Source organism: Danio rerio, chromosome 6 (genome assembly GCF_049306965.1).
Source record: "Danio rerio strain Tuebingen ecotype United States chromosome 6, GRCz12tu, whole genome shotgun sequence".
NCBI lineage: Eukaryota > Metazoa > Chordata > Actinopteri > Cypriniformes > Danionidae > Danio > Danio rerio.
Genome location: NC_133181.1, coordinates 25,856,385 through 25,869,080, shown reverse-complemented (window position 1 = coordinate 25,869,080; position 12,696 = coordinate 25,856,385). Strand labels below are relative to the sequence as shown.

Here is a 12,696-nt window from a genome sequence, read left to right as displayed (position 1 = left end):
CTTAAATTCAACAAACAAACCATCAAAATAAAATGTGACCAATATTTGTAAAAAAATAATAATAATAAATAATAATAATAATAATAATAGATGATTGTTATTACAATTTTAAGATTTTACAAAAAACAAACCACCTGTTTGATACCAGTACATTTATTAGAATTTTATAACGGACATATTTTAAAAACATTATTTTTTACCAAACAAGTTTTTTTTTTCTCTCTCTCTTAATGCAGTTGAATGGATTAGGAAAAAAGAGGATGAGAGCTTTTCTATTTACCCCAACAGTAGAGCTCAAAACTCGGTATTGCTTTGTGACTCAGTCCCTGTTTACACGATGGATACGGATCATTTTCTTCACTGCCAAACAAAGAATTTAAATAGTTTCCCCCCTTGGAGCATCTTGGGCTCATGGTTTTATTCATAATAATATTCAAAACCTTTCAAAGCTCTTTTCTATTTTTCTTTCCATTCCGAATCCTACTTTGATCGTTATCTGTGGAGCTAAGAATTCAGTTCTTCATAGTGGTCCATTTCTTGGCTTTAACCCAGTTATGTGTTCCATTACTGTACGAGAAAAAAGAGAGCTGTGTGCAGAGATGTGATTACATGTCCAGTCTGTTCGGATACTGCGTGAATCCATCACTCACCACTATATACAGACAGAAAGTCTCTATAGTTCATATCTGTGGCATCTTCATCTTCTTCATTACTGCCAACAGGCCACAACAATGATGGCGATTAGAAGAAGAACAATCACCACCATCATGCCTGAAATCAAACACACACACAAAACATCTTAATGAATAAAGGACACTCTTTTCCTTTCCATATGCACCAGACACTTTCTTCTAAACCAGGGGACTCAAATTGGTGGGGGGCCATTTCAGTGACTGACAATTCATAGCAGGGCTGTTTTAACTTTCAAGCACAAGAAAAAAGTGGAAACCTGACATAAGTGATGTATCTTAAGATAACAGACATGACGTTTATATTTCAAGCATTACCTGTCATCAGTGATGATGCAAATCAGCATGTTTATCGAGCCACACAACTGCTGAAATATATCTGTGGGTGTGTGTACGGTCGAGCGAGCGATAAACACACTCAGTCATTCTTCCACAAACTATATGCAGTAAAAACTAGCTTTTTGTTTCTTGATGTGCATATTGAAGAGGTAGTTTAAATCACTATGAAAATACTACAAATAATAGGCATAATTATTATTATTCTGTCCCAATCAATTGTATTGTGCAATAGTGCAAGAACAGCAGAAAGCAGTTTGGGTAACTTTAGTGGGTTTACTGGCAATTGGTCTTCTCAATATCTTTCTCTTCTGTAAAACTACAGCAAAGAGGGGGAAAGTATGCACATATTCACATTTACTTTAACAAGTTCAATTCAACTAGCATTACAATTTCACTAATGTACAAAGTTTTTATGCAAACCTTAATAAGAATATGAGAAAAATCTATTAAATGAGACCATTTGAATGGAATAATAGCAAAATTATCATATTTGTTACACCACCGGCATAACATGTTAGCCATGAAGAAGTGTTTGTACAACAAAAAACAAGTGGTATAAAACTGATGCTAATCAAACAACCCCTGAATATTTACAAAAAAAAGAAAGAGCTTTAGTAAAAATAGAGCACTTATGGACATATATTTTAATGTTTAAATCAGCTACAAAAATTTAAATCATGAGTGTTACTTTCGACCGTATACTCTGAGAAAATGAAAGTAAAACTAATCAGAATGCAGAACTATAAATGTAGACTAGATTATGGGCTAGATGGAACTGCACAACAATAGTGGTTCTAAAATATATGTTTTGGCGGGCCGAACTGCACTATATTTTTGACATCCTTTGCAGGCCGGAGGAATGAGGAGGGTGGGCTGTAAATTGCCTGCGGGGGGGGGGGGCAGTTTGAGACCCCTGTTCCAAACGGTCCATGTTTCTCGGAAAACACTGCACAATTCTGAGTGTGTTTCACACAGGTGAGTGGGTTTAATAAACCACCTGTAGGAACCACCTGTACTTTTTTAATTTCTGTGTGCATGTGTATATACACTAAAAAAATTCTTCTCTCTTAGAATTTTCCTCCTATTTCTAGTTAAAATATTAAAGAATTCTTAAATTGTGAAGCATTTTCTAGAAAAGCAAAACACAATATCCTGGTTTAAGAAATAATTTACCAAAATCAAGTGAGTTATTCCAAAAACATGCAAAATAATCTGCCAGTGACCTTAAAATTAAAAATGAAAAAAAAAAAAACTGCTTTTATTCTAGTCAAAATAAAGCAAATAAGACTTTCTTTAGAAGAAAAAAAAAATCAGACACAATAAAACATTCCTTGCTGGGTTAAACGTGATTTAGGAAATATTTAAAAAGAAAAACAATTCAAAGGGGGGCTAATAATTCTGACTTTAAGTGTAAAGTCAGTAAATACTATAAGATATATTATAACCAGTCTTTACAAAACATGAAATACATTATGCCTATGGAGAGTCCTTGTAAACTATGTATACAAGTGCATATGTGTGTATTGTTTTGTCCTTATATGCAAGACATTTTGGATAAAAGCGTCTGTAAATCAAAAAATATAAATGTAAACTAATAACCTCTTGCTCTTTTAGAGAATATTTAAGCATGTGCTCATAAAAAAATCATCATTTGCCCTATAAAGACTTCACTATTTTTATCTTCTCCAAATTTCAACTTTGTTAAAAAACTTGATTAAAGGATTAATGCAATTGTATGGCTTTTCTTTCATTGGTTATTTGCATTTTTCATTGATCGCTCATTAAAATAAACATGATGATGATGACTCTTCGATCGGGCTATTAGGCGTGTGTATAATTTAAACTCAAGATCAACACAAACTGAGGGGGAGAATGACAAACAAAATGTGGTGAGGCTTTCAGCGAAGCATCTGTCTTTCATTAATTCTTGCGATAGTCGAATGTCTCATATAATGTGTGTCACTTGAGGAATTCCAGGAAGGTGTTGGAGAGGATTTCTCATCTCCTGTGAGTCACTGACAGCGGATAGAACAGTCGTACATGTGTTGTAGATCTGCCCTTACAAAAAGCGATACATCCCACTCCAAATTCTCATTAAATTACTTGTTTGAAGTTGTAAAATTCCATGAAATCCTCAACTGTGACTAAACATTGAACATAAATGTACTGAAATTGAAGGCTGGATTATTCAAATTGTTATAAGAAATATTAATAGCTTTCATTTGAACCCTTTTTGTTTATTGTCATTGGTTTATTTTTCTTTATGAAGCCCTAAAACAGTGGTTTGACTTTCTATAATATAAAGGGGCAAACTTACCAAATGGTAAACAAATTTTAATTGTCATTAAAGTTCATTCATGGCACTTCTATATCTGTAAGGTTGTAATATATGTAATTTTGTTGTTTTTCTTCTTCAGTTTTGGATGAGCCTGTTATAACACACATGAGGTATGTATATTTGGTAAAGTATTGTTTTCCATTATTATATGTAGTGTAATAATAATACTATTGTAAGTATTAAAATAACACAAAATGAGCTATACTGTATCTACTATATTAAAAATGGGTAGTAACTGTACAGCATTAATTCTAAAGCAATTTAAAAAAAAGTTTGACATTTACTGCAGCATTAACTAAAATGGACTAAGCATTGTGGTTACAGTATGAATTAATCTTTGTATAATAATTCATCCATTTTCCTTCAGCTTAGTCTTTGATTATCAGGGGTCATCACAGAGGAATGAACTGCCAACTGTTCTGTTCTACGCGGCCGATGCCCTTCCAGCTGCAAGCCAGTACTGGGAAACACCAATATACTCGCATTCACACACCCACACTCAAACACTATGACCCACTTTGTTTACCCAGTTCACTTATATGCTTTTGGACTGTGGGGGAAACCGGAGTACCTGGAGAAAACCCACATAAACAAAGGGAGAACATGCAAACTCCACACAAAAACACAAACAGGCCCTGCTGGGTCTCGAATTAGCAACCTACTTGCTGTAAGGCATGTTGGAGCAACAGTGCTAACCACTGAGCCACCATGCCATCCTTGTATGATAACGTTAATAAATAAAAATACAAATGTTCATTGTTAGTTTGCTTTAGGTCAAGATAATTAAAAATTATATAAAAATGTAAAGCTTTTGATTTTAAAACTGCATTAGTAAATATTGTAAATTGAAAAAGTACAAATATTAGCATTGCTATGCTATATTTTTCACTGTTTCCTGCTTAATAAGATAAAATACCATAACAGGGGCGACGCAGTGGCACAGTAGGTAGTGCTGTCGCCTCACAGCTAGAAGGTCGCCAGTTCGAGCCTCGGCTAGGTCAATTTGCGTTCCTGTGGAGTTTGCATGTTCTCCCTGCATTCGCGTGGGTTTCCTCCGGGTGCTCCAGTTTCCCCCATAGTCCGAAGACATGCGGTACAGGTGAATTGGGTAGGCTAAATTGTCCATAATGAATGGGTGTGTGTGTGTGTGGATGATTCCCAAAGATGGGTTGCGGCTAGAAGGGCATCCGCTGCGTAAAAACGTGCTGGATAAGTTGGCGGTTAATTTTGCTGTAGCAACCCAGGATTAATAAAGGGACTAAGCAGAAAATAAAATAAATGAATGAATATTTGCAAAAAATACAAATAGTTGCTGAATGGATGGCAAATACTAAATGATTACCACTACATAAGGTTTACATATACTACATCTTAAAAAATAAATCTTTTTGAACTAGAAATTAAAATATGTCTTGCATGATCTTAAATAATCGAAAATTGTTTATTAATGATTTTAAATTTGACTGAAATGTTAATGATCAATCTAAAAAAGTACATATTTTAAATTATTTAGATCTTATATAATGGTAAATAAAATGACTGATTTCAGGACATTCTACCTTTGCTATTGTTTTTTTCTGGTATGATGTCAAATTAAAATGTGATTGAAATAAATGATATGAATAAATCTGGGGAAAAAAAGTAAAACATACAGAATAAATAAATTGACTTATTTCAGGACATTCTACTTTTTTTATATTTTCTGCTTCTAACTATTTACAACAAATTATTTTGATGAAACACTTTGAAAATCCTTGTCCTATTTGATTATTTTTAATTCACATTTTCTTACAATGCTTTTCCTGAGCATATCTAAATTCATAATTTCCTTGCCATCATCTGTCATGTCATTTAAAGACATGCTTATCTCTGCTAATCAGACAGGATTTTTGACATAATCACTGTTGGTCATGGACACTGGCTGGTACTGTATTCGTAGCCTGATTCGGTGCTTTAGTTTACATTTCTCTCATAGTTTGGCTCAGTGGCTTTGTGTTCCCACTGGAGATCACAGCGCCAGTTGGCCTGCACTGAATGCACAGGGTAAAAGGAAACTACATTTCGCTGGTATTATGAAATACAGACCAACTAAAGCCTGCTGTGGTCCGGGCGTGTGTTAGGAAACAACACCACACAGTTGGCAAATGCCCAGTTTTGACTGTGACCAGGAACAATGTCAGATTTTTACTGAACAGACCTCCATCCCACTGGAAAATACCTGATTTATTTAACAGAAAACTGGCATGACAAAAGATACATCAAAAGGAAAAATATGGTCCCTCAATTTCCACCAAGTCGGTTAACCTGTAAAATACTGTTTTACATGTTCTTAAAAAAATAAATAAATAAAAATAAAAAAACAGTTCTAATTTTTCCAGTTTCCTTTAATGTAGCAAATTCCATGTAGATTTAAACCAGACAAAAAAGTTAGCAAATCTATGCTTTAAAGTGAGCTTCACACCAAGTTTGCTCCTCCTTTTCACCTCTGAGAAACTGTCACAGTCATGTAAGTAATCAAATAAGCTCTGTAACCCAATCACGCTGCCCCAATGACAACAATAATATTTGCTAGACAAATAGATTAGTGTGCGCAGAGGGCAGAGGACCTGTGTGGCCACCCAGGGGCAGAACAAAGGACACGCATTCTTCCCAAGTGTCCTTTATTTATTTAAAATCAAAGCCGAGGGAGAAAGAGAGACCCCCGAGGCTCTAAACTTCAACTTGTCATAGTCAGGGGCCTGAAGATCCAAATCAAAACAAAAGACAGGCCTGAACTTTATTTTACTCAATCGTTTTGTTAGCAGATGATTTCCATCGCTCTGCAAACGCTCTTCCTAATAGTGCTTTTTCATGGGTTTTAAAGTATTTGGTTGTATAATGTAAACACATCAAAGCAAATTACACAAATCTAATGAAATCAGGCTTATACAGCCCAATAATAAGATACATCTGGCTATTCATTTGGCATTTAACTGCAGCACTAAAATATACATTTTTTGACATAAAGATGTTGCTGTATTTTATTTAATTACATTTTAAGGGATTTATGTAATTTATACTGGCTTTAAACCTTTATGATTTATTTCTTCAACTGATATTTTTTCATAAAATAATAATAATAATAATAATAATAATAATAATAATATACAGTTGAAGTCAGAATTATTAGCCACTTGTTTCTTTTTTTCTCCGACTTCTGTTTAACAGAGAGAAGATTTTTCTTCCCAGATCCAACACAGATCACAGATCCAAACATAATAGTTTTAATAACTCATTTCTAATAACTGATTTATTTTATCTTTGAAATGATGACAGTAAATAATATTTTACTAGATATTTTTCAAGCCACTTCTATACAGCTTAAAGTGACATTTAAAGGCTTAATTAGGTTAACTAGGCAGGTTAGGGTAATTAGGCAAGGTATTGTATAAAGATGGATTGTTCTGTAGACTATCGAAAAAATATATAGCTTAAAGGGGCTAATCATTTTGACTTTAAAACTTCAAAACCATTTCATTTTTTATCTTAGCCCGAATAAATCTGATTTCAGATGTCAATGGCTGCCAGTTTCAAACATTGTCCAGAATATCTTCTTTTGTGTCCAACTGAAATAAGAAACTCATAAAGGGTTAACACCACTTCAGTGTAAGTAAACAAGTAAATAAGGTAAGTTTTTCAAAGTTATTAGACATTTTTATTAATTTTTATTTTCTTCAACGGAATGTTCACAGTATTTCCTAGACTATTTTAGTCATATTTTTGTTTTATTTTTAATTGTCTGAAATAAATGCAGTTTAAAATTGTCCTTAAAACTATTTTAAGGTCAGTATTATTAGCTTGCTTGAGAGTCTTGTTTTTAGATTTACTACAGAAATTAATCACACGATAAGCTGAGTACAAGTATTTCATTAAAAAAAGGAGAAAAATATTTTGCACATTCATCAGGGCAAAGAAAAAAACAAATTAGCCCCTTCAGACCTGAATTATGTTCCAAATTTCAGAAAAATGGGATGTCATGTGATGTCCATTGTAATGGATGCAGGGTCTGACAGGGTTAAATACTAGAAATTAGTTATTAAAACTATTATGTTTAAAAATGTGCTGAAAAAAAAAAAAACTCTTTATTAAAAAGCATTTGGGAAATACTTTTAAAAGAATTCAAAATTCCCTAGAGGGCTAATAATTTTGACTTTAGCTGTAAAAATTTAAAATAAGTTAGACATTTCTACTTAATATGTTCTCCATATGTTTATAAAACACTTTAAATTGTTAAAAGCAGACACTAAAATGTGAAGTCTTGTCATTGATCCATCAATCAAAACATCTGATATTACATGTAACCATACTCTTAAAAAAACACAGCATAACATGAACACTAAACATAAAAAAAAAAAACACCACAGCAGATAAATACTAAATAGATGTTGAAGTGAGTGATCAAAAACCATAAAAGTGCTGTGGCATGTTACATTTTCAACCATTTCTTTACACAAGACACAGACAAGTGTCAAACAATCTTGGGAAATGTGAGGAGTGAAGTGAGTCAGAGAACAGAAGTTGAAAGAAAAGAAGAAGAAAAAAAAAGTGGGGTACGAACGACAAGGCAGTGAGGAATTTTTCCATTCATCAAGCCCTTCCCTTCACCCCCTCCTTACAGAATACATGAATATGGTTAGGTGTTAAAAGCAGATGCGGAATGAGAAGAAGAGGCCTGGAGAAATAAAGGAGCCAGAAAGACAATCAATGTGACTCTGGGATCCGCAAACAAACTTGAGTCTGTGGAGTCCTCTGGACAAACAAATGCAATTATACGTCACATTAGAGGAGCAGACTAGAAGTGGCAATGCATTTATTTCCCAAGAAAATTCAAGACGCATCTTTATGCAGCCAAACTGGCTCTCGCTATAGAAGAATCACGAGTTTAAATATTCACACTCTTCACATGTTAATGATTATTAGAAAAATGAATGTATAATCAATTCCATGTTTTCTAACGCTGTGTTTATTTGTCTTGATGTAAACAGAGAAATACTGGTGGTGTGTCAACAACAGTTTAAACAACAGCTAGAATGACAATTGTCCTAGTTGACGTTTATCATGCGTGTATAAAGAACAACAAAACAATGATTGGAAGTGAGAGTAGACTGGTTGATCATGTCTCCTCACCCAAAGACACCAGTATTACTTCGTTAGTCCACCCAAAGTTTTAAATACGCAGACATTTACTTACCATGTACTCCCTTCCATGGAGAACAACAGCAGAAGCATGACTTTATTTTGTCTGCAGAAGAATGTGATATTTAGTAGCTGCTCTTACTTTTCTGTATAGCACAGGAATGTTGTGAACGGGTAAAAATTAAGCAAAAAAGGAAAAGAGAATACTTTTTTTAATATATAACTACATACCAAAAATGTGCTTTTATTAAAAGAGAAAGCATTCTAAAATATAAAGTTTACATTTAAAGTTGGGAAATAAGCTGTATCATATTAGGATCTTATTTGACAAAAAATAATTACATTTCCATGTAAATGTATTGTTGTACGTATGTATTCGTTTTTTTTTTCTAAAAGACTTATAATTTAATAAAAAATAAAAAAAGACTGACAAATTGTTATACTTTTAAAGGGCCATAAAACCCCCATCTTTCAATTCAAGTCTTAGAAACAAATAAAAACAAAAACAGGGAAACAAAAACAAAAATGGCAAGTGGATAAAATGTATTTTGTGGAGTCTTAATTTAAAAAGTTAAACATTCTAACATCTAATAAACACATCATCAGCATTTATTGTAAAATAATTTTGATAAAACTTTACAATAACATTGCATTAGATGATATAAATTAGCTAACATTAACGAAAAAGGAACCTCTGTCTTTATTAACTTTACTTAATGAAAATACAGATAATTGTTAGTTCATATACAGTATTAGACTAACTAGTGTTAATAAATGCTACAGAATATTGGTCTTTCTTAGTTTATGTTAACTAATGAAACTTACTGTAAGGCATTACTCAAATATTGATACTGTGTGAAATCGAAAATGACTGCTACTAATGTTTAGAAATGAAGACATTTTAGGAAATATCAAATACAAGACAAAAACAGGTTAGTTTTGGGACATTATAAATATGGGACTGTTCTGGGAAAACAGGACTAGTTGAACATCAGTTGAAAATTATACATTAAAGAAGTTTTGATGAAACTGCTCCTTTAATGAAGAGTTTGATGAAGACAGATATTTTGTGTTTGCTGCTTGAGTATGCAGACACGCTTCAGCATTTACCACATGTGAAATGATTTAAGTGCTCCAGACATGGTTGGCTTACACAGAACTTCAGAAATCTGAGAGGCTGTAGTTAGTTATCACATCACAGAAAATGCAATTAAAGGAATAGTTCAACCGTAAATGAAATTTTTGTCATCATTTACTGTGCTTAGCTGCAATATTGACCCAAATACAAGTGAAAAAAAAAGAAATTACTGAAATAAAAAGAAGTTACTGGCTTTTTGGGTCCAACTTCATATTAAGTGGCCTTAACCATTACAGTGCTCAACATAAATAAGTACAGCCCATTTTAAAATGGACATTTTTATCTATTTTTCAGTGATTATAGCTAATATATATATATATATATATATATATATATATATATATATATATATATATATATATATATATATATATATGTTTATGTTATTTTGTTTATGCCTCTTAATGTTTCCTATTTATTAAAAAACTCAACATATTAATTAGTTTCAAATACATCATTGTAAAACATCATCATTGTTTACTATAGACTATTCAAAAGAGATCTGTGAGCGGTGTACTCATTTATGCGGAGCGCTGTATGTACTTTCATCAGAATATAAATACAATGTACTGACTGTGTTCATATTGTTTTGCAAAACACTTCTGGTGCATGAATTGCTGTAATTCAGCACATTGGAGGATTTTCCAGCATGAACTGCCTTTTTAAGGTCATGCCACAGCAAGACTTTGACTAGGGGTGGGCGATATGGAAAAAATATCATATCACGATTTTTTCTGGAGAAATCACGATTCACTATTTTTTATTCTTTTTCAAGTTGGCTTTTTAAGACTATTTTGCAAATTACAAGGGTATACAACCAAACTAATGTCCCCATATACTCATACCATGTATGTTTAAGAGTATTTTAAAATCAGGGCTCTGAACTGGTCCAAGGAATGTAAACAAAAAACGGAAAAGAATGACATTTTGCAGCAACAGAAAAAAAAAAAAAATTGAAAACAAGATCAACTTTAATCGTTCTGAATAGAAACATTTACAGGTAACCGGTTGATATCGTTATTTTATTGTTCTCTTCATTATATACATTTGGGAGACAAAAAGCATTAATTTAAGTCATGCGTACAAATGCGATGGTGACGCGTACAACGTGAAATTCATTTCTGATGCGACGTGCTTGTCTTAAAGGTTACAGAGAACCTGCTCTTTCATGTACAATGTTTCAGTTTAAAACTTGTATTTATACAAAATTAATTATTGATTGTCGTTTTTTTTAGATGGGTCTCCATGAAGAAAATCTTTTTGTTAATATTTCTCTTATGATAAATCATCTGATAAATCAATCAGTAATATTAAAGGATGAGGGGCAGATCATAAACATGATAGATAAAGTTTTGAATGATATGATACAGTTGAAGTCAGAATTATTAGCCACCCTTAGATTTTTTTTTTCTTTTTTCCCAAATGGTGTTTAACAGAGCAAGGAAATTTTCACAGTATGCCTGATAATATTTTTTCTTCTGGAAAAAGTCTTATTTGTTTTATTTCGGCAAAAATAAAAGCAGTTTTTATTTTTTAAAAACCATTTTAAGGTAAAAATTATTATCACCTTTAAGCTATATATTTTTTCCAGAGTCTACAGAACAAACCATCGTTATACAATACGTTGCCTGATTACCCTTACCTGCCTAGTTAACCTAATCAACAAGTTAAGCCTTTAAATGTCACTTTAAGCTGTAAATATAAATATAAAAATAAAATATTATGTGCTGTCATCATGGCAAAGATTAAATAAATCAGTTATTAGAAATTAGTTATTAAAACTATTATGCTTAGAAATGTATTAAAAAAAATGTTCTCTCCGTTAAACAAAAATGGGTGGGTGGGGGGATAAACAAGGGGGCTAATAATTCAAGTGGGATATGGATATATATATATATATATATATATATATATATATATATATATATATATATATACACATATACATATACATATATATATATATATATATATATATATATGCCCTTTTTCACCCTTATTAAAAAAATGAGCATGTGTGACGTTCTTTACATGCAAAAAATAAATTAAAATTGAGATCAGTAAGGGACAAACACATTTTCACATCACTGTGTTTACAGTCAAGCCCGAAATTCTTCATAAACTTGGCCAATTCTAACGTTTTTGTTCAAATTTCAATAAAAGCTGATGAGTATTTCTCAAGGTTGCTGGACAAGCTTGGTCCTCGTTTCCCTTTATTATACTAAAAAAGGTCATGTGTGATACTCTTTAAAATCTGAAAAAAAGTCTTAACATTCAAAAGAACATAATGGTAAGTAAATGATGGAAACATTTTTTGGGATGAATTATCCCTTTAACACAAAAAAGGTGCCATAAAAGAAAGTACCCTGAAGTGCTCGGATGTAAAATAATGTCTTGCAGAACTTTCCAGAAATCTGTGTGAATGACCTCTCTAAATGTCTCAGTCTGATCTCACCTTTAGTGCCGCTCCAATAACAAACTCACAGATCACATGCAGATGGGCCTGTGAGAGCACTGAGACTGACCATAATGTTCAGATCTGACTTTGCCATTTACAGGCAGTGGCTTTAAATCCCTTCACTTCTGCAGACTTCTCTAGACGCAGCAGGGAGGAGAAAAGTGACAGAGAGAGAGAAAGAGATGGCCATAAATCTGAACGATGGACAGGCTTATTGTTGCTGGGCTCCTGATGTCGAGTACATTAAACCAGTGGCTCTACAGAGGCAGAAAACTCACCACAGGAAGCAGACTTGCTATCCAACAGCTTGACTCTTTTTGTCTCGTTTTTGATGCGGCCGTCCGTCTTGTCCACAAGCTGAGCGAGGTCATCGATTATCTCTAAAATACACAACAGGACAATTCAGAACAAAAACATCATATTGCTAATTACTTCCAGGACACATGCAATGGTGTAATGTAATGAAGTAATTATACAGCCCTTAAGTATTTGTTGTGAATATCTGTACTTTTTACTATTCTGGCAAATTTCACTTTTACTGGACTACATTTCTTTCATA

General features: G+C 32.7%; 1 protein-coding gene across 3 annotated transcripts in view; it reads right to left on the bottom strand.

The window, feature by feature from the left end:
- Window positions 1-137: 137 nt before the first annotated feature.
- The window catches only part of stx8 (syntaxin 8), a 106,305-nt gene continuing 93,746 nt past the window's right edge, over window positions 138-12,696 (bottom strand). For 2 of the 3 annotated variants that reach the window (XM_073952729.1, NM_200375.1), the window contains 2 exon segments: window positions 12,416-12,517; window positions 138-771 (listed from right to left, as the gene is read on the bottom strand). In XM_073952729.1, coding sequence (XP_073808830.1) covers window positions 710-771; window positions 12,416-12,517 — 164 coding nt within the window. In that variant the 3' untranslated portion in view covers window positions 138-709. 3 annotated transcript variants of the gene reach the window in all.